This window comes from Hyperolius riggenbachi, chromosome 7, assembly GCF_040937935.1.
Source record: "Hyperolius riggenbachi isolate aHypRig1 chromosome 7, aHypRig1.pri, whole genome shotgun sequence".
In the NCBI taxonomy this organism is placed as follows: Eukaryota; Metazoa; Chordata; class Amphibia; order Anura; family Hyperoliidae; genus Hyperolius; species Hyperolius riggenbachi.
In genome coordinates this window covers 214,785,219-214,810,392 of record NC_090652.1, presented here as the reverse complement: position 1 = coordinate 214,810,392, position 25,174 = coordinate 214,785,219, and the positions used below count along the sequence as shown (strand labels likewise).

At 43.1% G+C, this 25,174-nt stretch overlaps 1 protein-coding gene across 22 annotated transcripts in view; it reads left to right on the top strand.

The window, feature by feature from the left end:
- The window catches only part of UNC80 (unc-80 homolog, NALCN channel complex subunit), a 261,092-nt gene that overhangs the window by 220,331 nt on the left and 15,587 nt on the right, over positions 1 to 25,174 (top strand). For 13 of the 22 annotated variants that reach the window (XM_068245188.1, XM_068245180.1, XM_068245176.1 and 10 more), the window contains 4 exons: positions 10,800 to 10,817; positions 11,179 to 11,260; positions 20,855 to 21,017; positions 24,837 to 25,033. In XM_068245188.1, coding sequence (XP_068101289.1) covers positions 10,800 to 10,817; positions 11,179 to 11,260; positions 20,855 to 21,017; positions 24,837 to 25,033 — 460 coding nt within the window. Of the gene's footprint in view, positions 1 to 10,799; positions 10,818 to 11,178; positions 11,261 to 20,854; positions 21,018 to 24,836; positions 25,034 to 25,174 lie in introns of those variants that run through there. The other 9 variants (XM_068245196.1, XM_068245197.1, XM_068245186.1 and 6 more) reach the window with 6 other exon arrangements.

Sequence of the window (25,174 nt, the reverse complement as noted above, 5' to 3'; positions counted from 1 at the left end):
ATCCGCATTGCTGCACGCAGTTCTGTCCGTCCCGCATAGAAACGGACGCAATGAAAGTCTATGGACGCGTATCAAAAACGCGTACTATTGCGTTTTTAGCGTCCGTTTTCCTCTGCGGTTCCCATAATTTTTTTTTTTCCCCTGGGTCACATGTTTGTGGAAAACGCAATAGAAAACGCATTCAAACGCAAGAAAAACGCATGCGTTTTTCAACTTGCGTTTCTTTGAATTTATACGCGTTCTACAAACGCAGCAAGTATGAACAGGCCCTTAGTGGTATGCGCTGGCGTTCTCCTCGCTGTTCAACCAAAAACATGGGATTAGTTTGTGCATCTCTGGTTGTGTGTGGTCATATGGTCTCGTTTTTATGTTATTCTTCAGGATTTCATCTATAAGAGAAATCAAGTAGAAAAAGTTGATCATGTCTATTGGCCACAATCAAGTGGAATAGTTGGTTCAATCTGATATTTTATATTTAGGCAGACATCAGTAGAATGAATGATTAGTTAGTACTTGGGTTTCACAAGAACTGTAGTGGCGAGATTTTTACATCAGAATTCCCTTCTCCACTTATGTTCTCCAGCCACCCTCAGATGGTCACATTCTTCCCACTGGATTCTCAAATTACTTTTAATTAAGTGATGCAAAACGCACCAGGAGATCTCATTGCTCACCTTCATTATATCAGCATTGAGGCAACAAGTTACCATGGAGAGCTGATTACTGTAGTACTCAATGGCCCATATGAAATTAACTTTTTCTCCTGAAAATAATTGTACTTGTACTTTGTCACCTACTTTTTTCAAATGTATTCCATTAAAAATGTATTTTAAAGAGAAGATAAAAAATGATCTCCTTGTAGAAAACTCAGGAGAAAAAGTAAATTGCATATGGGCCACTGTATGTACAAATCCTAAGGGTGATTATCTCCATTGACATCTGCATATTTCACCACTGCTAGTTTGTTTTCATCTCCTAAGAATTAGTGCTGGTTTCAAGTCAAAATTTGGCAGCAGTGAACTTTAACTTGACTTTATACAAAGATTTGGTAAATAACATGATGATTTTTTTTATAGTGCAAATAAAACAATTTCAGGAAATTTTGAGAGTTTATTTCAGAGATAAAATTTTGAGGATATTGATTTCCTCTATCAATTTGCACAAAGGATAAATATTCTTTATTAGAAGTAGTGCCAGCTATTCAGTCCTCTACCATCTGTACAAGAAGGTTGACATAGGTTAATAGGCTAGTATTCTGTTCATAGAGACCCTGCACCTTTCACTGTTCAGACCTGTGATCCGGTACTGCTGTAGACTGTGTAGTTAGAAGTGCTTCCGCTCTCACCTGTTCCTTACCAGGGGACAGTAAATACTGTCTGCTAAATGTCATTATAAGATATCATGCAAATGATAAGTCAAGTTCTCTAATCAGACATTAAGGTATTCAACCATAAGTCCACTGTGCTTATCACTAATGACCTACAAACCTCAGGAATTAGTGTGGCAATCTTCAAAGAGAAGCTATGATAATATAACCTGATTGTATGAAGTAGGAATTATAATGACATTACACACTGTTCCAGGATTTATTACCATTGGAAACCTAACCATCCTGGAGCTTGCCTGCTGCCTGCTCCTGTGGGCTATTGCCAATCAACTCTTTATTCCAGACTTTCCCCTGATGCAAAGGAGAAGCTGAGAGACGCTGTGTTAGTAAAAATGGTTGGTGATTATCGTCTGTAGCTTTTAAAAGTAGTATGGTGCTCAATCAGTAGAAAATAATATACTCGGTAGCTCATTGTCATTCGTTCATCGTCATTGTTACTAATGTTTAACTGTATTGTGACTTAGAAAAAGAGAAAACATCGTTTCAGAAATCTGCCCGCCACCTACAATCATTGTTGGGACATTATTTATGTGCCTCGTAGAATATGAAATCAGATGATGAACTGTGTCCCATACTTGCCTCAAAGATCATAATTCTCTGCCCTGTTTTGCCAGCAGTCTGTTATGTTGTTATGTTGTAATATGTTGTAATCCCAAATGAAGTGCATTGCTCTGTTTCCCACATCCCTGTGTGGTCTCAGACTCAATTGCCCATATGCAGTTCACTTTTCCTCCTGAGTTTTCTCCTAGGTGATATTATCGCACCTTATAAAATAAAATGCCATATAATCCACCAGCAGGCAAGAAAATACAGTAGAGTCTCTGTTATCTAGCAGCAACGGGGATCAGCTGATGCCGGATAAGTGTATATTCTGGTTGCTGGAGACTCAATGTTAAAAATAGGCCTAGCTAATACACTACTATCTACCCCACTCTATATAAAAACCATAAACTCTGTATAAGATATTAAAATACAGTAACTGAAAGCATATTAACCTTGGGAGATCCATGGAACACAGTCTTTAAGCACAGCAGAGTCTACAAAAAGCCTAAGAAGTTGGCCTTCACCACTGTGAGCACTGCTGGCGATTAGTTCTGGTTGGTTGAGACTGCTGGTTAGTGGAGTTCTGGATAACCGTGACTCTACTGTACTCAGAATAATTATGAAAGTCCTTTTTAACCTATTTTGGGGGGGTATTTCTTTAGTTGCAGAGTGGTCAAAAGTTATTTTAATCAGAAGATGGAAAAATATCTCCTAGGAGAAAACTTAGAAGAAAAGGTGAATTGAATAAGGGCCAAAGGGTTGATGTTGCCATAAAGAATTACAGTTGTAGCAACCTGGGAGCTCTAGAGACAGAATGGAATATGTGTTATTTCTGGCCCTACCCACTGGACCAATATGTATCAGGAAGTCACATCTTTGACATTCATTATGTCTGTATTCCAGAGATGCGTATAGCCGTTAGGCACAGTTTTTAACTTTTCTTTGTCCAGGGATTAGACTTGTCCATCTACTCTTCGTTTACTTCAAGTTTTACCAGGTTATAAATAAAATGTAAGAACCAAAACCACATGTGCAGCTTTCAGTTATATCATTGCCAAAGATTAAAATCATCCCCAAATCTTTTTCTATCAGTGATATTAGCTGATGTGATTGACTGGGGCGTAACTAGAGGGGAGCTGCCCCTGTGACTGCAGGGGGGCCCGGAGCTGTAAGGGGCACAGCTACTTCTTCACTTCCTTTGATCGAGTCCATCCAGCTATCATTCTATGTTTTATAGTTTTTGAGATGTTTAAGTTTTTATACGGTTTTTTTTTTAAGTTTTTATAAAGGTCAAAAGTTCACTCAGCCTCACTCAGGGTAGGAACACACTAGTCAGAATTGCATATGCGTTTTACACTATGTGCTATGGAAGACGCATATGTGATTCGGTCTAGTGTGTCCCATGTTGTAGGGGGCTGAGTGAACTTTTCACTTTTATAAAAACTTGAATATCTTAAAAACTATTAGAGATAGAATGATGATTTTTGCAGCACAGATGAGCACAGACACAACACCACCCAACCATACTCGTTTCATGTCCGTAGGCTGTTATATGGGCTCCGTGTGATGTTATTCTCAGCTTTTGCAGCACAAATGGGCACAAACGTAGCACTAACTATAGCAGCGGAAATCTCAGATTTTGCAGCCCAAATGTGCACAAATGTAGCACTAACCGAACATGAATGAATTTTTATTTGTGCTGATTGTAGGCAGGGCAGCTTCATGGAGCTCAGGGGCGGCACCAGGGGGTGCTGAAGCACACCCTAAATTTGTCCAAGCACCCTATTAGCACCCCCTAAAAAAACAGGTGCTGATTTTGTTTTGTTTTTTAATAATTGTTTTTTTTTTTCTCTGTTTCTTTAAATTTATTTGACCCAGGCCAGCCCAGCCTGAGCCTGCGCTGCGGCGCTGTCCCTCTTGCTGTGTACTTGCGGGTGGGGCGGCCAACGTCAGACGTTGTGTGCGCAGCGCACGCTGATGTGACGTCACTCGCCCTGGCTCAGGCAGCATAAAACCGGAGTTGTGTGAGTCTCGCAGCAGCAGCAGCCAGTCATTCACTCTCTCAGTCCCCCCACTGCCCCCAGCCAGTTCAGCGCGGGCATCGGGTGGGGCGAGGGGGTTTGGATCCCGGGGACTGGGCTGGGCCCCTGCCTGCCTGCCTCTCTGATGGGGCCTGTTATCCAACCATACCATTATGTATTTATATAGCACTGGAATATACTCCAGCACTTCACCACGCCCCTCTTTTGATGGCCATGGCCTATTTTGTTGGCCACACCCTCCGTAATCCAATCACAACTTTTTAATCACAAGTCAAAGCCTTATCTTCTTTCCACTGTCATATGCCTGACCTGTTCCGTTGTTATATAAAGTAACCAAGCGCCCAAACACTTTGAATTTTGAATGTAGGACCCTCCCTGGAAACACTCACTTACACAGGGCCGGCCCTACAATAGAGGCAAAGGGCGCAATTGCCCCAGGTCCCCGATCTCTGCACGGGCCTCGTGCTGCCGACCCTGCTAAATTATGCCTGCTCCCCCCACTCGCACTGCTCCCCGGGGCCCTTGTGTGAAGCTGCAACAGTAATTAACCTATCCTGGCAGGCGGCGTTGGCTACACAGTCCAGGGCACTTTCTCCACGCAGTTCTTCTCCTCCTCTATGTCCCGGTGCATGATTACACATAACACGCGCCGGGTCATAGAGAAGGAGGAGGACTGCGTGGAGAGAGAGTGCCTCGAACTGTGTAGCCACCGCCTGCCAGCAGGGCCGGGCCGAGGCATAGGCTGGAGAGGCTTCAGCCTCAGGGCGCAGTGTAGGTAGGGGGCGCACAATTCATTCAGCTGTCATTCCTAATTGTGTATGAAGCAGAGAGAAATAAGAAAAAGGGATACATAGCAGTGACTGCAAGCCAGATAACTAGATATTAAGGTGTTGGGGAGGTTGTGGGCCCTGTGGCGCCTCTTAGTCTAATAGCAATCAGTGTGTGATGGCTGGGGTGGCAGGGATGGAGGGGCGCACTTTGGTGTCTCAGCCTTGGGTGCTGGAGGACCTTGTCCCGGCTCTGCCTGCCAGGATAGGTGAATTACTGTTGCAGCTTCACACAAGGGCCCCGAGGTGCAGAGAAGAAAGGTAATGCGGGAGGGTGTATCAGTCAGGAGCCCCGCGATTTAGTTTGCCCCAGGGCCCTGGAGCCCCTTAACCCAGCCCTGCACATACAAGTGAGCAGTAACACATATCAGGGCATAAAACCCCTGGCCACAGTCAGCCAGTGCTTACGCCTATTCTATCCATACTCGCCTTTTCTTGATCACAAACTGAATTTTTTCTGGTCTCAGTTGTCACTCCTATCCCCACTCCTGACAGCCATCCCCTTCATGTCATAGCTCACAAGCATCTCTTTGCCATCCATACCTTGATGCAGCACTAAAGTACCAGTGGGGTATAAAAGGCATTATGAGGGTAATATGCGGCTTCAGGGCCTGGATTACTGATCCCAGTATATCTTTCTAAACACACCAATATTTGTAAATATGGCCCAGTGCTCTATCAAATTGTAAAATCAATAAGAGTTTTACTTTACAGCTTCTTTCAAAGTACAATTACACAGAAGAAATGAGTAGGTAAAACAGCTATATTTATACACCTGTGCCTGGCCGATCAACTGAATTTCACTAGCTGTCAGTCCGGGGAGAACTTGTGGATAAAATATAGAAATGGTTAACTGAAGCACCTATGCCCTCTAGAGACATCAAGTGACTTGCTGTAGTTGTGTTGTACATAACTGTGCAGAGATGTCACCATGAACTTTGATGGTGCAATGCAAATCATTACGTTGAAACATTTCCTTTCTGCAGTTACAATAGGATATTGGGAAAGGATTTGGTTCCTGTGCAGCATAAGTGTTTCAATTCAAAAGCAAGCTTAAATATTTCCCTATATTAAAACACAAATTGTGTGCCGCACTATCCATACAACATGTGCAATGACCACAACTGAAATTATATGCAAAAGAGAAAAAGAATAATGACCACAAAACAGCACCACATACCTGGCACTTGAGAAAGTGGGGCGGCTCCCGTACCTCCGTCAGGCAATCCTAATACAGGACTCGACTACAAACCCTTGAATGAATCCGACGTAGTATTCATCAATTTTATTCCAGTACATTTGTATGCTGTTTCATTCCACTTTCATTGCACTTTAGGTAGCTCAGGAACTGAATTCATTTTTTGCACGATATATAGTAATTGGTCCCGAAGGACATTGTTTGCACAGGTTTTTTTCATTACACTCAGCACTTTTGTGATTATTCAGGTTTTTGCCTTCCCACTATATGCACTTTTGAAACCGGGTTCAGGAATTGAAGCGGTTCTGACAAAACCATGGATATGACATATACCGTATTTTTCCAAATATACAATGCACTTTTTCTTTGCCAAAGCTCGAGGGGAAAAAGTCCACGCATCACGCATCTTATATTACAAATACAGGGAGTTCCTGACTTACAAACAACCACCAATATGAACTGCCAACATGCCGCAATGTTGGGGACTCCCTGTACTGTGTCCTCCTTTGTCCCCCTTGTCCTCCTCTCCTCCATGCAAAGTAATTAGCAGCAGGCAGCAGCAGGCATGCCTCTCAACTGATCCAAGGGCACCCGTGGCAGTGAAAGGCTTCTCCTCTCCGTCACTGTTCCCCCAGTGCTGGCTTTTCCTAATGTCTTCATTACATGCAACCGGTACTAGGGGAACAGTAAGGGAGAGATCTCTGATCACCCCAGGCACCTTCAGATCAGCTTCTGCTGCTATTAACTATGCACTGGGGAAGCAAAGACACAGGGGAACAAAAAAGATGAAAGACATCAGGGGACAAACGAGGACACAGGAAAAAAAGGACACGTGGATAAACGAGGACACAGGGAGACAAAAACAAGGACATGGAGACAAACAGGGACACATGGAAAAAAAAATGATGACACAGAGACAAACTAGAACACAGGGGGACAAAGGAAGGACACAGTGGGACAAAAAGAAGGAAACGGGGACAAAATGGAGGACACAGGGGGACAAAAATGAGGACACAGGGACAAAAAAGGGCATGGAGGAGGGCACGAGGGGAACATTAGAGGATACAGAAGGACATAAGGAGGCACAGAGGAGGACACAAGGGGGCAATAGAGGACACAGAAGGACACAAAGGAGCATGGAGGAGGACACAAGGGGCATGGAGAAGAACACAAGGGGGGCAGAGGAGGAGGAGGACACCGATGGACTCAAGAGGACACATAAGGGACACAGGAGGACAAAAGGGGATACAAGAGGTACAGGGATGACGCAATAATTTGTGGGGAGAACATCCACAAGATGCCTCTGCACCATAGTTGCACCAGGTTTAGTATATTTTTCCCCTTTTTTTGTTCTCCAAAACTAGGTGCGTCTTATAGTCTCTTGTAGTGCAAAAAATACGGTATACATAAATATTAACATTGATAGCCAACAAAGAGTTCTAATATATCATTTTAAATGGTTTTATATGGTTGAAATAACCAGGTGGTGCTGCATTGTGACCATTATTTTTCTCTTTTGCACACTTTTTCTATTAACCGTGAATATTCTGATCAATTTTAAAGCCACTAGAATGTAAAAGCCCCTGAGCTCTGAAACATAATCTGTATTTTATTTTAAATATTTGATATTTGCTTCTAAAAATGAAACTATGCATGTGGTTGAATTTTGAAAACCAAAATCATAAATTTGTATATATTATACCAATACCATTCTGTGGTATGGTCATGTATTTTTCTGATTGTCATATAGCATTGGCATAGTATGCTGGATCTATAGAACCGTTTCCATGTTTACATGTGCCCCACCATACTTGTACACACTCTAGTGCCAGCTTTGTCAGCACCCTTGATGAGCTCTTTAAATCCATAAAAACAACATTGCAAGGCAATCATACTACCCACATAGCTGCCATGATGCCTGTGTTTCATCCTGCAAATTTTAACTAAGGATCTAAAACAGAACAAAATGCACTATTTATAATTTATAATATTCCTTATTCCTAGCCTACCCTGTTTTGTAGTGAATGTTTCTGTTTGTAGCAGAATAGATTTATTGTTGTACTGTGTTGCAGGTAGTGTAGGAAGCTGTGTTTAGTCACCTATGTATACTTAACCCTTTAGCAGCTACATTCGAAAAACTATACGTGCCTCCCCAAGTGTGGCAGCCTATGCAGAGTGGGTGCAGGGAGCAGCTTTATATTTACCTGTTGCAGACGCTGGATTAATTTTCCTCTTCCTTTTCTCTTCCTCCAACTGCAGCACTGCAATGCCGACATCGAGTTCTGGGTCCAGATCACATAGTATGATGTGATCAGACCCAGAGGATGGTGTCAGCATTGCAGCGCTGCCCGGTGGTGAAAGAATGGTGGTGGAGGTGTGTCTCTCTAGTCAGACAATAACTAATCTGCATGTTAGTTCAGAGTCTATGGATAAAAGTAGTAGAGGCAGAGGATCAGCAGGACAGTTAGGCAACTGGTATTGTTTATAAGAAAATACATATGGCAGCCTCCATATCTCTATCGCTTCAGGTTCCCTTTAAGTCATCACAGCGATGTGTGTTTAATATCTGCTCTGTATTTAATACTTTGTATTTGGAACAAAAGAGGAATTGGGTTTCCCAATAGTACAGAAGTGTGAAATTTGCTTTGCACTGTCATCTTTGTCACTTTCCCAATGACAGGTTACGCAGTCACAGCTGTTCAGAATTAAACCTCCCTGGCGGTAAGCCCGAGCTGAGCGCGGGCTAAGCCGCCGCAGAGGATTTCTCAGGCCCTGGTGGGCCGATTTGCATCATTTTTTTTGTTACACGCAGCTAACACTTTGCTAGCTGCATGTACAAACCGATCGCCGCCGCTCTGTACCAATTCACCGCTACCCGCCGCGCTGCCCCCCAGACCCCTTGGGCAGCCTGGCCAATCAGTGCCAGGCAGCGCTGAGGGGTGGATCGGGACTCCAGCAGATGCCATGACGTCGATGACGTCATCCCGATCGTCGCCATGGCGACGGGGGAAGCCAAACAGGAAATCTCGTTCTGAACGGGATTTCCTGTTTGCTCTGATCGCCGGAGGCGATCGGAAGGGGAGGGGGGATGCCGATGCACAGCGGCTATCCTGTAGCTAGCGCTAGGCTAGCTACATGATTTAAAAAAAATAAATTTAAAAAAAGTGCTGCGCCGCCCCCCTGGTGATTTTATTGTAACGCCAGGGGGGTTAAGTTGTGAATAACTAATTCTTAACATTGATAAAGGACTTACAATGGGCATTACAAAAGCATGAAAGCACACCTCTTTGGTTCTGGTGATTAGTAAAGCTCTGGTGTTCTTATGCATGAGTACCAACAGCCTGTGCATTTTACAAGTGGTCAGCCTGAATGACAAGCACAAGATCAGCCACATGGTTCACAGACTGTAGTCCCAACCACATACAGAATACCTACAGAACAGCACATCTCCAGCTTACACGTAAAGCATACGTGCCAAACTCTGGCCCGCGGGCCAAATCTGGCCCTCGGAGCCATCTGATTTGGCCCTCAGGTGGTTTCCCCACTTTGCATTATTTTTGGCTCACTCTACACCACCAGAGAAGCCATATTGGAGGGTAAGTCCTAGATTACCAGGGAAGCAATCAGGGGAGGGGAAACCACTGGACACCAGGGAACTCTGTATAGGGGGGGGGGGGGCACTAGACACCAGGGATCTTTATAAAGGATAGAGTTTGCCACTAGACATTGAGGTTGGCCCACGACTTGATCCCAGAGCTCAATTTCGGACCTCTTTTTATTTGAGTTTGACATCCCTGACATATAGTAAAAACACTAAGTGATGATATAATTAATTTAGTTATACAGACCTGTACATAAGATATGAAAGATGACTGGTGAGAAATCAGTAGGCATTTTATCACTGTATGGAGGTGCTGTGAGTGCGTTGGGGAAATGTCAGGAAGCATTGCCCAGAAGCAGTAGAACAACTACTTAGAACTGCTCAACATCTGTGCTGCAACAATATCTAAAGTGGAAATAAACACAGAATCTCCTTTTTGCTCTAAAAGATTAGCCACAGTGTGATAACCTTTATAGACAAAAAAATGTCTTCATTACAATTATGGAAATATTAAAAAAAACTCTGAAAGTTTACAACTTGCTTTCACTTTGCGGGTAGCACAGAAGGGGTTAAGCTTCAGTGTTTACTGTGCTGAGAGAGAGCCACAGAGTGCTACTGCAGTGTATTCACAGCTGCTGATACAAGCTAATTAGACACTTTGATCTAGGCAAACGAACATAGAAACACAGATCAGTGGATTTCTTCATCAACTATATTTCGAAAAAAAAAGCCTTTTTATTGTGTGCAGTGCAAGAGGTCTGTTCCGCTTTCTGTTTTTGTTTCAGATTTACAGTACAAATTGCTCAGACTGAACATCTACAGTTGTTTATTTTGATGGTGTTTTATCGCCACGATCATTTCTGCAAGTTAGACATACAGCTGGGAAATGATGTGTTACCAGCTCATGCACATTACCAACAGGCAGGTCTTGGAAATGCAAAAAAGCATACAACCTAATCAGTGGACTTTCCTAAGCTGCCTGAATTCATATAAACACTGTATATAGACCAGTGTGTTCCTACACCAACAATACAAGATACCTGTGAGGCTATTTCAGATCCGGGAGGCAGCTATTGATAAACTATGAACAGGCAATATGATCACTGTTTGGTGTCACTTACTATTTTCTGCAGGATGATGATGCAGTTATTGTTGGATGGAATTATGCATGGTTACTTCTTTACTTGTGTTCCATGTACAGAGCATATATCTGGATAAGGTATGTATACATGCAGAGTACAGTTTCCCAGTATGAGTTATGGTGGAATCATGTGCTTTCTTTGTATAGGGCAGTTTATTAGTCAGAAAAGCATCATTTTCTAGTGCTAGCTAACTATAAGCAAGAGACAACTTGTAGTGTTGATATCAATCTTTTCTGCTGAGAAACACTGAAAGCAAGAAAATTGGTAAATCCGTTTTTATTACTTTCACAATCCTCCACTCTGGCTTTGTTATGCATACACCAGATCAGTCACTTAGTGTTTGATATATATGTTGTGGTATATGTTGTCGTGTACATCTTCCATGTGTCCTCCATGTGTGTGAACATTCCATGTGTTAATGCTGTTAACACTCAACAGGGTAGCAAGTGTGCAAAGTGAACCTGGTCATCAGAACCTTCTCATACAACCACCATTGGGGAGAAAGAGAGGCCTGAGGCAGGTAAGAGCTCTATATGAATGAGGATGGCCAACTACATGGTGCCCACTCTCAGCATCAAAGAGGAATCTTTCTCTACATATTTGGCTTTTCCTGTATGTCAAAGCTGCACACACAGGTACTGGGGGACATACCCATTACTGTAAGTAGCAAAGTCCACAGGAATTATGTGATCATCACTTAATCCATCACATCTATGTTTGTCACAGTCCTGTGTCTAATTGTACTCCAGCATCATAAGACATCATCAGTTCATCCTCATTGCCTTCACTCTTCATTGTTACACAATCTCATAACCTACACTTGCTGATACGTGATGTAGCTTAAACCATAATGTCAGCTATTACTGACTGTTGGCTTCACTACTAAATATGAAAGCTGTGTTTTCCTGCAAACCCTTCAGTGCTGTGCTTACTCTGTGCTATTGGCACACACACTGCATGTGCTGTGCTGTTCTGAGACATTTATGACAAATCATCACAAACTCTAATTCTGAGTTATATTCAAATTTAGGTTTAGAGGATGAAATCAGCTACCCGCTTAGCCACACCATTAGTTACCTAATTTCTGTGTCAAATCAGCCCTCATTTTCTTATAGTCTTGGTAACAAATGCTGACCACATGCTTGTAGACAAACCTGACAGAACTTTTTAAATCATCTAAACCAGGGGTCTCAAACTCGCGGCCCGCGGGCCATTTGCGGCCCTCGATACAATATTTTGTGGCCCTCGGCGGCAAAAGCTTCCTTATAGTTCGCTTTAGTGCTCCCAAGTAATCCGCCGCATCCCCGCCACTAAACAAGGGCTGCAGAGCCCCCAAATCACCAGGGGGGGCAATCCGCCGGCATTTCCTGGAAGGGGCAGAGCTTTCAGCTTCAGCTCTGCCCCTCCTGACGTCAATCGCTGCCTCTCCCCGCCCCTCTCTGTGAAGGAAGAGTGAGAGGGGCGGGCAGAGGCGGCGATGCGCCGCGATTGTGAATATCCTTATGCGGCCCAGCCGCATCCTGACTTTGCTTCCTGCGGCCCCCCAGGTAAATTGAGTTTGAGACCCCTGATCTAAACCAACCATCAGTGCAGGAGGTCTTCTCAATGTACAATGGAGCTCCACTATGTTGGTTGCAAACATCCGAAAAATGGACGTTTGCTGGACATGACAGCATTTCTAAAGTCTCTTTTCAGGCAAAAATATTTTCTTACATCTTTGAAGGCTATGAGCCGCAGAGCTGGATTAGCTGATGGAAAATACATAATTTGTAATATACCTTGCCAGGAGCCCAGATACTGACCACTTCCTGTCCTACATACAGTACTATCAATGTTGCTGGCTGCAATCTTTTCAGAGAGATCCATTCTGTGTCTTACCCCCTTGCAGTCTGAACAGTGGGGATGATGCAATCAAAGCAGTTGCAGCAGGCACACCCACAGAGCATGAAACTCAGTCTCTGCAGTCTGTTGCTTTTGGTCATGTAAAGATTTCATGATTCATGACATGATTTTTAGACAGAAACCTTATTTCACACAAAAAAGGGAACATCTGGGCACTCTCATTACTAAGTTATTACAGTAGATTATAATTTTAGATCAGCCCAGGAGATGGTCTTTAAAGTTAACCTGTGTTTAAAGAGTAACTGTAACCAAAATAAAATAATGAATACGACTGCTTATTTATGTATTTACAATATTCATTTATAAAGTATTTAGTCAGTGTTTGCCCATTGTAAAATCTTTCCTCTCCTTGATTTACGTTCTGAAATGTATCACAGACAGCTGCATCTTTAGTACTCGCAGGTGATCTCTGCAAAATGTTTGGTTACTGAGCACTTCACAGCCTGTACAAAAACTTAAAGGGATACTGTAGGGGGGTCGGGGGAAAATGAGTTGAAGTTTCCCGGGGCTTCTAATGGTCCCCTGCAGACATCCTGTGCCCGCGCAGCCACTCCCCAATGCTCTGGTTCACTTCTGGAGTTTCAGACTTTAAAGTCTGAAAACCACTGCGCCTGCGTTGTCGTGTCCTCACTCCCGCTGATGGCACCAGGAGCGTACTGCGCAGGCCCAGTATGGTCTGTGCCTGCGCTGTGCACTCCTGGTGACATCAGGGGAAGTGAGGAAACGGCAATGCAGGCGCAGTGGTTTTCCGACTTTAAAGTCTGAAATTCCAGAAGTGAACCGGAGGTGGGGCCGGAGCATCGGTGAGTGGCTGCGCGGGCACAGGACGTCTGCGGGGGACCATTAGAAGCCCCGGGTAACTTCAACTCATTTTCCCCCGACCCCTACAGTATCCCTTTAACTGGTCTCCCAGAATGCTTTGGGGAGAATTCTGCATGATGAATATACTAGGACTAGCCTCAGTGGCAGGGCATGGCTACGTACCAATATACAGCAATAAATACAGGAGCTTTAGGAAGTGTTTCTGAAGCTGAAACCAGGATATTGAATGTGAAAATGGATATCCTGAATAGTTTACTGCATTCTACTAAACAGTTACAGTTCCTCTTTAATAGTTTATTTAGTGAAACTCTGGATTGAATCATGAATTTAAAATACCCTTTTCTTCCTCACTAATAAGCTGCTTCCACTAGCCAAATATCATCCTTTCTAGCCATGTTACTGGCCAAAAGGAGCAACTTAGTGAGAGTGGAAGGTACAATTGACAACTCAAACTTGGATCCCACTCCATAAACAGACATAGTTTCACTTTGAAGCAACCACAGTGAAACTGTACTGAAACTTTACTGCCTTTCACTGCAAGTTTGCTTTGGTGGTCAGCTCCTTCCACTTGTCACAACAATACCTGCCATACTGTGAATTGGCATCAATGTCCTTGCAAAAGGTGGCCACTAATGATCCAATATTTTTTGTCCTATCTTACCAACTCTATGGGCCCGATCTAATTTATTTTTTCTCCTGTTTTCTCCTAGGAGATACCGTACTTTTTCATTTTCTGTTTAAAACAACTGTTGCACTCTGCAACTGAAAAAGTACCAAAAATTAGGTGAAAAAGTACTGTCAGAATTATTCTGAGTATTTTCTTGCTTTCTGGTGGCTTAAAGGCATTTTATTTATAACGTGAACATAACATATCACTTAGCAGACACCTTAGAAGAAAAAGTATACATTGGATCAGGCCCTATGTAGTAGAAGGGTAAACTGAGTGAATATATTGAATGGATACTTTAGGCAGTCCCTTAAAATACATAGAAATGGTAAGATTGGACAAAAAAGATTGGATCATTAGTGGGATCCTTAATAAATGATTGGGGTGTCCTCTCGATCGGCAATGGGTTCTTTTGCTGAGATACTGGAATCGACAGATGAACAATTGCTTTATCAGCTGATTATCAATCAGATGTGGCAGTAAACATTGATTGATTGTGCAGATGCAAGTACTAATCAATATAATGCAATAAGATCAGGAAACCTACCAGAATTTGGCATGCAAAAAAGATTAAAGGATCCACCATAGACGTGCATGTTGATTTGGCATTATTGGTCAACCAGTTACCATCAATTCTTAAAATTGATCATAATGATCAGTTGCCTTAAAAAGTTGATGTGGATATGCTATGTTTATAAGGCCTTAGTCAAAAACTTGAGCAAAAGTATTTTTTCACAATAGTTTGTCTTTAGTAATACCTAATTAAAGCAGCAAACATAAATGGGTCATGCGTGTCTCAGCCTGATGACAAGTACATGTACATAGCAACGTGTCTCTGTGTTATGTGTCCCAATCACCAACACATATGTCTGTCCCGTGTCTGTGCCACTATGTGTTGTCTCTGTATGAGCGATTCAGGAAAACAGAACTATATAAGGACACTTTTTATTCTTTATGGTAGCCATAGCAGTTAAATGTTCCAAAAGCATTACAGACATGAAAGAACCTTCAGGTGTCTGCTGCTGTTACAGTACGTAGTTCAAAACGTACATTAAATGCTTTTGAAATAAGCAGATCACATAAGCTGATATTGCCCTAATCCTTGCAATGATGTTACGCTGTAAGTTCAACCTCATGTGAGTATCCAGTACTTATGTATGTGCCTTACATCACACGGCAGAGGTAAATATGTGTAAATAGATGGTTGGACAGCACAGAACATTAACATTTAAGCCACATCTTCATCTCCTCTGAAAATGGTGTATGTGAAGGTATCTCTAGAAACCTAAGTGCAATTAAATGAACATGTTGAAAAAACTAACTGCAAGGACAGAATATAGATTGTATAGTTATTTGGAATGAGCACCATACATTAAAACAATTTCCACTACAGTACAAGCAATGCTATTCCTATAATCAAGTCCTCAGCTTATTTGACAAAAACATGTCAGTAATCAGAAGACTGATTTATCCAACTGGAAAATGAAAACAACAGAATTTGCTAATACTAATAAGAGTCTCATTTACATACAATGTAAGTAATGTAGAATATGCAAATCTAATGGGCTAACATCTTACATGATGCCACTTTCAAGTCAGGTGATCATTTAACTTTACGAAACAGATTTCTAATAAATGATTTAAATATATAATATAAATACATGTATTGTGCTGCATGCAGTAAGAAAGTCTAAAAATTGCTGTGAACAAGAGAGCACTACCCCATTCTGATAGGAGGCTGCCATAATGTAGCCCCACCCACTCACTAACATGTCAAACATAAAGTCACTATTAAAGTTAAGTGGGTGGGGCTACATGAAAGTAGGCTCCTATATAAAATGTAGTATAAACAATTCGTTTAGACAAGACAAGACAAGACAAATAACATTTATATTGCGCTTTTCTCCTGGCGAACTCAAAGAGCCAGAGCAGAAGCCACTAGGGCGCGCTCTATAGGCAGTAGCAGTGTTAGTAAGACTTGCCTAAGGTCTCCTACTGAATAGGTGCTGGCTTACTGAACAGGCAGAGCCGAGATTCGAGCCCTGGTCTCCTGTGTCAGAGGCAGAGCCCTTAACCATTACACCAGCCACCACTTTCTTCATTACAGTTTGATTGTCAGGGCTGGCATCAGATTTTTTTGGCGCTCTTTGCTGGGAAAATGTAGGTTCTCAATTACTGTTGTGTTCCCTTTTATTGTGCCCAAGTTTGTCCGTTTCCTTCACAGCTCTCTAGTCCTCTTGTGTTGTGTCTGAGCTCTCCTGTCTCCCTCAAAATGTGTCCTCACTCTCCAGAGCCCCTAAAGTTTCTCCCAATTTTGTCCGTTTCCTTCACAGCTCTCTAGTCCTCTTGTGTTGTGTCTGAGCTCTCCTGTCTCCCTCAAAATGTGTCCTCACTCTCCAGAGCCCCTAAAGTTTCTCCCAATTTTTCCAGTAGCCCCCACAGTAGGCCCCAGCTTTCAAATGTCTCTGTATTCTACCCGATTTCCGTTATCCTCCAGATATGTCACAGCTTTCCTATGCCCCAAAAGACAGTCATTGCTTTCCATTTTTTACCCATCTAAAAGGATGAATTGTCTTTTTACTGTTTTGCCACCCCAAAGTGTGTTCACAATTGTAGTGTCCAGCAGCCCCCACAAGTCTAACCCAGCTTCTAATGCTGTATACTATGTCCAAGCTCTCCAGTGCCCCAAAAAGTTCGTACCAACCTTCCACCCAGATTTCCTCCTAATGTATCCCAGCTTTCCAGTGCTCCCTTCCAGAGTATGCCACAGGTTTCCATTTCCCCTCAAAGTATGTAGTCTGTGCCCCACATTTTAGTGCCATCGTAGAGTATCTCTGTTTTTTAGTGCCCCCATAGTATGTAAGAGCTTTGCTTTGTGTGTCTCCAGCTATGACCTTCACCACAATTTGACCAATGACTGAGACTGACTGCAGTCTAACTAATTAAAAAAATGTCTTTGACTGCACTATGACCATTGGAAGATTTGGTTTCCCTGTCTTCCACTGAAAGAAATCAGGTCCTCCTTGTGTCTACTGACAAAGAATTGAAACTGGCAGAAACTGGGACTATGCTATGACAATGCTAAATGTTAACTTAAGTGTTGACATGTGAATAAAACTTTGCTCACTGAGAAGCTGGAGTGCTAACCAATTTCTTGAGGTTTTATGTGATCGAAATGTACAAATATGAGATAACTGAATGTTCTTGGCATACAGTAAGGATACCGAATGTGATGCAATATATGTTGTACTTGGATTATGTATAGATCATGAGATATGGATATGTTTATGTTCATAATTGGAGGGGAGGTACATTCCTTGAACATAGGTGTCACTGTTTTTAGATGGTGTATTTAAGAAGGTATAATACTTGTCATATGGTTTGTCTGCCCTGTTCTGAAGAAGGGGACCCCTGATGGCCCCGGAACAATTGTTAACTTAAGTGTTGACATGTGATTGGAGAATAAAACTTTGCTCACTAAGAAGCTGGAGTGCTAACCAATTTCTTCTACTATTGGACTGCTTTCTGGATGTTGCTTGGCATCCGTGGTTACGCACCCGAATATTACGGAAAGGTGTGCCTCTCCCTACCACGTACCTTAATTGTTTCCAGTGGCTGCTCAGTATACCATGTGACTTCCCTCATAGCGCCAGAACTAAACAAGTTTTCAGCACAGCAGAGCCTACTGATAGGTTTGCGTTAGTTAACACTTTTGCCCATAAAACAGAACACCCACTTATTTATTTATTTTAATTATGGTGCATCATTTTAGAACGTTTACTACCAACAGTCTGTTACTGTCAGGATGAACATTTCTAAAGATATCTTCACATTCACGCCATACATGACAGAGCACATCCTATATGAAATAACTACTTGTGTCATTCATAGGTACATGCAGTGATTGGAATATTCTTTTTAGCCTGGTTAAACATGCCACAGAGGCAAAATCAGTCCTGAAATACTGTGGCGGGTTTGGATAGAATTTAATCTAATTGTATTTCTTTTTTGATTTTTTTTTTCAGTGAAATGCATTAATCAGCTATATAAACGCCAATAAATATTTTGTGCCAAGGCCTTGATTACAAATCTGCATCAATGAATGATACTATTACAGTATATTTCATAAGTCAGCAAATTGCCAAATAAGATCTTGCCAAATGCCCCCTTATAACCATGTTTTCTGCATGCCTTATAAAATAATAATATGCTAAGGTTATTAATATATGAATATTGCTAACATTGCTTTCTTTAACACTACTTATTTACTACCTACTTATTGCCCTAAAGGATAGCTGCACTTTCAGAAAACAAAGCGCTGCTGTATATTGCATAATTGGTTTTGCTCTCAATAGTAGAAATTAGACGTTTTAATGATTTTGTTTCCATATCAGGTGATGGGCAGAAAAGTGCTATTAATTCTACAGTAATGGTGCTATTTTTCTGGTGATCAGCTGGCAGCCATTGTTCTGAATAGGACTATACCTGTAACTGTGAACTAAGATAAGGCATAGTGCTTACTGATCATTAATCTTGTCAATAACCTCACCTGCTGCTTAGTCATTCCAAGCTGGGGAGAGAATCAGCTGGATTCAGAATGTGGAAGCAGCATAGAGCTTTTAAAATTGTTCTGTGATCAGTAAGTAAGAAGCTAATCTTAATGTATACTGTAATTAGTATAATGTTAACCTAGACTAGTAATAAAGCGATTGCTAGTCCAGATAGACTGTAGTCAGGGTTTTCTCCTGTAGTTAAATGTGATTAATGAGGTTCTACTGTTTTCTCTCATCTCCTCATATAAAGCAAAATCATGATCAATATTGAAAGATTTTGTATTACTTATCTGGAGGTACCCTATATTCTCAACTATAGGTCTGTAAATGTAAGTCTGACTAACTAAATAATTGTATAGGGGTCGACTTGTACTTGATTCTGTACCACATTTCTGACTTATAGCCATTCTCATTTGCACTGATTTATCCAGTGGTAAGTGACACTTTCTTAACAAAGGAAATGCCAAGAAAACACAGGTCTGAAAATCCTGGCCACAAATAACAAGGAAAGGGCAGAGGAAAAGATACTGCGTTGCAGTGCTTACTAAGGAGGAGGGAGTGGATAATTGCTGCGCTTGGGGACCTGGAGGAGTTATTGGCTGCACTTTAAGGCCAGGAGAGATTAATGGCTGCAATACTGAATGCAGTGAAGTCATTAACCCCTCCTGGTCCCAAAGTGCAGCTGTTAATTCTTCCTGGTCCCAGAATGCAGCCATTAACTTTGCTGGGTAGACTTATACTTGAGTCAATAAAAAATCCAGCTTAAGAGGGTCATATATTGAATTCGATTTATAGACAAGGAAGACTTATATTCGAGGATATACAGTACCTTTCTGCAAAGAACAGTTTAAAAGTACAGCTACCCTTTACTATACTGGGGTTGACAGGTCTGAGTTTATAACGCAGGGGTCTCAAACGCGCGGCCCGCGGGCCATTTGCGGCCCTCGGTACAATATTTTGTGGCCCGCGCCAGCAAAAGAGACACTGAAGCAAACTATTTTTGCCTATTTTACCTTATAGTTCTCTTCAGTGCTCCCAAGTAATCCACCGCATCCCTGCCGCTAAACGAGGGCTGCAGAGCCCCCCAAACCCCCCGGGCAAACATCCAGTACTGCGCTAAGGGGCATAGCTTCCAGCTATAGCACTGCCACTCCTGACGTCAATCGCCGCACGGATCGCCGCCTCTCTCCGCCCCTCTCTGTGAAGGAAGAGTGAGAGGGGCGGGCAGAGGCAGCGATCCGCTGCGATTCACGTCAGGAGGGGCAGAGCTGAAGCTGAAAGCTCTGCCCCTTCCAGGAAATGCCGGCGTATTTCCCCCCGGGGGATTTGGGGGCTCTGCAGCCCTCGTTTTGCGGTAAGGACACGGCAGATTACTTGCAATGGGAGCACTGAAGCGAACTATAAGGTAAAATAGTTCGGACACTTCATGTTCAGAAGAAATAATTAAAACTGTTAATAATGACATTTGAGGACTTTTTCCGTGAAATCCCTTATGCGGCCCAGCCTCATCCTGACTTTGCCTCCTGCGGCCCCCAGGTAAATTGAGTTTGAGACCCCTGTTAAAGCATCACATATAAATTTTGTTGGTTGAGATAGGTAAATTCATTTGTTATTTGGTGTTCTCTTACTAATCATGTATTAGTCTTTACAGAAACCTGGGTGATAGTGTTGCCAGTGCTGCTTTTATAGTATTGTCATTCGCTAGGCACAGACCTGTTACCTCCACAAGCTGTTATGTTTTTGATTTGCCATGCATGAATTAGACCATAGAAAACATATAAAGAACAAGTTTCAATCTGTGGCCACATGCTACACGATTGTGGCTATAACTCGAATAAGAGGAGTATGAAAGGTGTCATTGGTGACTCCTATGTAAAAATGTTACTTGCCTGGATGTTGCATTACCTCTCTGGCATATGAATCTATGACCCAGAATGGGTATGCTGCCTATTTGTTCTAGATGTGTGGCCTAGGCATTAATGGAGCCAAAAGAACATGTCAGTCTGGCAATATAGATGGCAGCCTTCATATTACTTTGAGTTCAGATATGCATTTATAGTCTTTTAGTGACATTGTTGATAACAACCATGAGATTCACTGAACAAGCCGTGCACTTATTAGCTTGATTCTTCCTCAGTTTTAATATGTCCCCTGTATTGTGGTATAACAGGGGGCTTTCTCTCCTTCTCACCTGGTTCAGCTACGAAGACCTTTACTTTCACGGCAGAAAACACAAACTGAACCAAGAAGTCGGCACGGGGCAAGGCTCTCAACAACTCGCAGGAGCATCCAACCCCGCACCAAGCAGATACGGGAGGAGGACCAAAAGACAGGTTAGTATCAATTATTCTGACCATAATTCAATGAATGAAGGTTGCTGTAACACCAAGACATGTGTTTGTGAAGTTTCAAAGGGGTATAAAAGAGGTAAAGTCTGAAACGCATCAATTTTATCTGTCCAATCCCATCACATTGATCAAATGTGCCAAGCATCTATTGCCCATCACAAAAAAATGTGATCTGACGTGTTGCAAAATCTCAGTGCGAGGGGGGTGTGACCAGGGGCGTAGCAATAGGGGGTGCAGCGGTAGCGACCGCATCGGGGCCCTTGGGCCAGAGGGGCCCTGAAGGGCCCTCCCTCAACTACAGTATTAGCTCTCTATTGGTCCTGTGCTCATAATAATCACTTCTATAGATACTTTGAATAGTGGTAATCATTAACAAACTGTTTCCCATCCCTTCCTTGCACCTCTGACTCTGTAGTTGCCATTGGCAGGTTTTGGTGCACCGTATCAATTGCTATGTATAGAGTGCTTGGGGGGCCCCATTGTAAAACTTGCATCGGGGCCCACAGCTCCTTAGCTACGCCACTGGGTGTGACCACTTAGTGTTGCACTGCATTGAGTAGTACAACGTTGCAGTTTGATTGATGCTTTACAGATTTCTTTTTTTTAATCAAAATTGAGTTTACCATGTGGTGATCAGGTTGAATTCCAGTCACAGGCAGACTGATCAGCTTGACATATCTGACTGTAACCAACCCGTGAATGCATAGACCACCATATATAAACAACAATATCAGTAATACAAGAGAATAGTGAACCAGGATGTCTCATCAGGATGCAGAAGATAGTATTCCAAAGGTACGAGCACAGGTAAGTTGTATAACCTTAGCAGACCTAAAGTATAGTGACACAGAGCATGATCAAAGGCACCATCCATTGGTAACCTTAGTTTATTGGGGGCAGAAATCTCATATGCTCACAACGTTCAGCTGCCTGGGAACTTGTGCCTGGCAATTTCCTGATCTGGTAGTGGAATCATTTAATACTATTCCTTTAGTAATAAATATTTGAGCAAATAAAAACAAATATTGTCAAAGACCAGATGCACAGTGCAGTTAACTATAAAGGCCAGTATTTCGTTTTCATTAACCTGACTGTCATTAGGACCTTGTTGGCCAAGAATGTAGTGTGTGGACAAGCATCTCCCGACAATGCTCCGTCGTACACCATGCATCATCCCTCCTCCCCCCTCCAAAGCAAGTTTTGCTAGCCTCTAGCCTGGCTATGCATCTGTACAACAATCACCCAAGAAATCAAATCCTGATCCCTGTGGGCAACAGTACATGTATGTGCATATGAATCTTAAAGCAGACCTAAACCCAGGACTTCCTCTCTGCTTTAGTGGATAAGCAAAAGCATAATATCCTTTATAGAAAAACATTTCTTTGTTACAGCCCACAGAACGGCTACTGAGATTCTGCAGTGTAGTTACTTAGTTACTTCCTGGTTTCATGGGAGCACAGAAATGGTTAACCTCCTGTGTTCACATATTGTCTGCCTGAACAGCACAAACCTTGGCACTGATCAGAGCTGACACCTTAAATTACAGTGGATCATTACTAGCAGATAAGGGAGAATTAGACAGACTGTTATCTCTAAATACAAACAGGGTGGGTTTTTCTGTGTTTTTCCTTCTCTCCTGTGGAATAATTTAGGTCCTTTTTAAGTGCGATAACAAATGCTGCAAGAAATTCTCAAGTAAATCAAACTTCTGTCTTAAAGCTTAAATCCAGGTAAGTAAGAAAACAAGTTTATTACAGGTCTCGAACACAGCAGCCACATACCTACACTGATCAATCATTGATATGGTCGCATGATCACAGTTCTAGTTTCATTTTAAATAATGCCACTGTTTAAGTTCTTATTCTCTTCAGGCTGGAAATGGGGTGGCATTTTCAAGCTACCTCATACTGTCCACATTACACTGGTTTTAGAGGGGAGCTGATGAGCCCTGCTCATAAAGAACCTCTTGCTGCTCTCCAGTTACTCAGCTTCCCATTATGCTTTGCAATGCAACAATAACAAATCTGACACCACTTTAGTCATTTCAGCAGCTATTAAAGTAAATCTGTGAATTTGTTAACGGAAGAATTTAAATTACTTACCTCAAGAGAGGGAGCCTCCAGAGGCTTCCCCCATCTCCCTCCACCTTGCTGTTCCCTTCAGAGGCTTTCCCCATCTCCCTCCACCTCGCTGTTCCCTCCAGAGGCTTCCCCCATCTCCCTCCACCTCGCTGTTCCCTCCAGAGGCTTCCCCCATTTCCCTCCACCTTGCTGTTGCCTCCAGAGGCTTCCTCCATCTCCCTCCACCTAGATGTTGCCTCCAGAGGCTTCCCCCATCTCCCTCCACCTCGCTGTTCCCTCCAGAACCTCCCCCCATCTCCCTCCACCTCGCTGTTCCCTCCAGAGGCTTCCCCCATCTCCCTCCACCTTGCTGTTCCCCCCAGAGGATTCCCCCATCTCCCTCCACCTTGCTGTTCCCTCCAGAGGCTTTCCCCATCTCCCTCCACCTAGCTGTTCCCTCCAGAGGCTTCCCCCATCTCCCTCCACCTTGCTGCTCCCTTCAGAGGCTTTCCCCATCTCCCTCCACCTCGCTGTTCCCTCCAGAACCTCCCCCCATCTCCCTCCACCTCGCTGTTCCCTCCAGAGGCTTCCCCCATTTCCCTCCACCTTGCTGTTGCCTCCAGAGGCTTCCCCCATCTCCCTCCACCTAGCTGTTGCCTCCAGAGGCTTCCCCCATCTCCCTCCACCTCGCTGTTCCCTCCAGAACCTCCCCCCATCTCCCTCCACCTCGCTGTTCCCTCCAGAGGCTTCCCCCATCTCCCTCCACCTCACTGTTCCCCCCAGAGGATTCCCCCATCTCCCTCCACCTTGCTGTTGCCTCCAGAGGCTTCCCCCATCTCCCTCCACCTAGCTGTTGCCTCCAGAGGCTTCCCCCATCTCCCTCCACCTCGCTGTTCCCTCCAGAGGCTTCCTCCATCTCCCTCCACCTCGCTGTTCCCTCCAGAGGCTTCCCCCATCTCCCTCCACCTCGCTGTTCCCCCCCAGAGGCTTCCCCCATCTCACTCCACCTTGCACCGTTTCCTCCTGAAGTTTGCGGATGAGATTCCATCCAAGCATAAGTGCAGCCCTACTGCAGCTGCACAGTAGCATGGATCCGCTCAGGCTTTGGTGGAAATAGTCGAGCCAGATCATGTCTATGCTACTGCGCAGGCGCAAGCAATCAATATGTGCTTGTTGACAGCTTTCAGCTGGACCCAGTGGAGGAACAGCAAGGATGAGTGGGGCAGGGTAAGCCTCTAGATTATCTACCAAGGTAAGTACCCAAAACAGAGGTGTGCACCAGGTAACAGTAGATATATGGAGGAAATATTGATAGAATTAATATTTAGAACAGTTAGAGCACTTAAAAATGTTAACAACAGAAGATGTATTGTTACTGTCTGGAATTTAGGTTAGGGTCTCACAATGTTGCTTTTACTCCATCCTTGTAAGCTAATATAAGAAGGACATGTAATTATCTAATGAAGCCATTAGATGGCCTATCCACTCTTTTGTGGTGATCATGCCTCACCCTCTGGTCCATGCCTGGCAAAATATTGCATATATGGCTTAATAACTCCTGATATTCAAGCAGTGGGTCAGTTGTGTCTACTCAATCACATCTGAGTACCTACCATTTCACAATTTTATTTTTGTTTGCAAATCTCCCCCTATAATGAATATTTCATCCAGCACAGATATATTTCATTTATATATCTGTAGTCATAACACTTATTGAATACTTCAATCTTTTTTATTTTCACAGCGGATCAGAAGAGATCTGTAACCTTTACTGAGACACAGCCTCAGCCATCCACATCTCATTCTGAGGTGCCTCCCATTGCTACACGTTCTGGCTGCAGCCCTGCTCCATCCATCAAACAAGCATCAACAGACAGCCCTGTCCTTGCTTCCTCTCCATCCATCACTGTAGCTGACCTTCACAGCCAGACTGACAGCCAGGTAACACCACAAGCAGGTTAACGCACCTGTATCTCCTCTCCTTCTAATGGCCAGTTAGGATCATTGACACGTAGCAAAAATGTGGCACAGTTTTTCACAGCACACACCATAGTTTTTGCATATGGAATTATTTATCAGAGC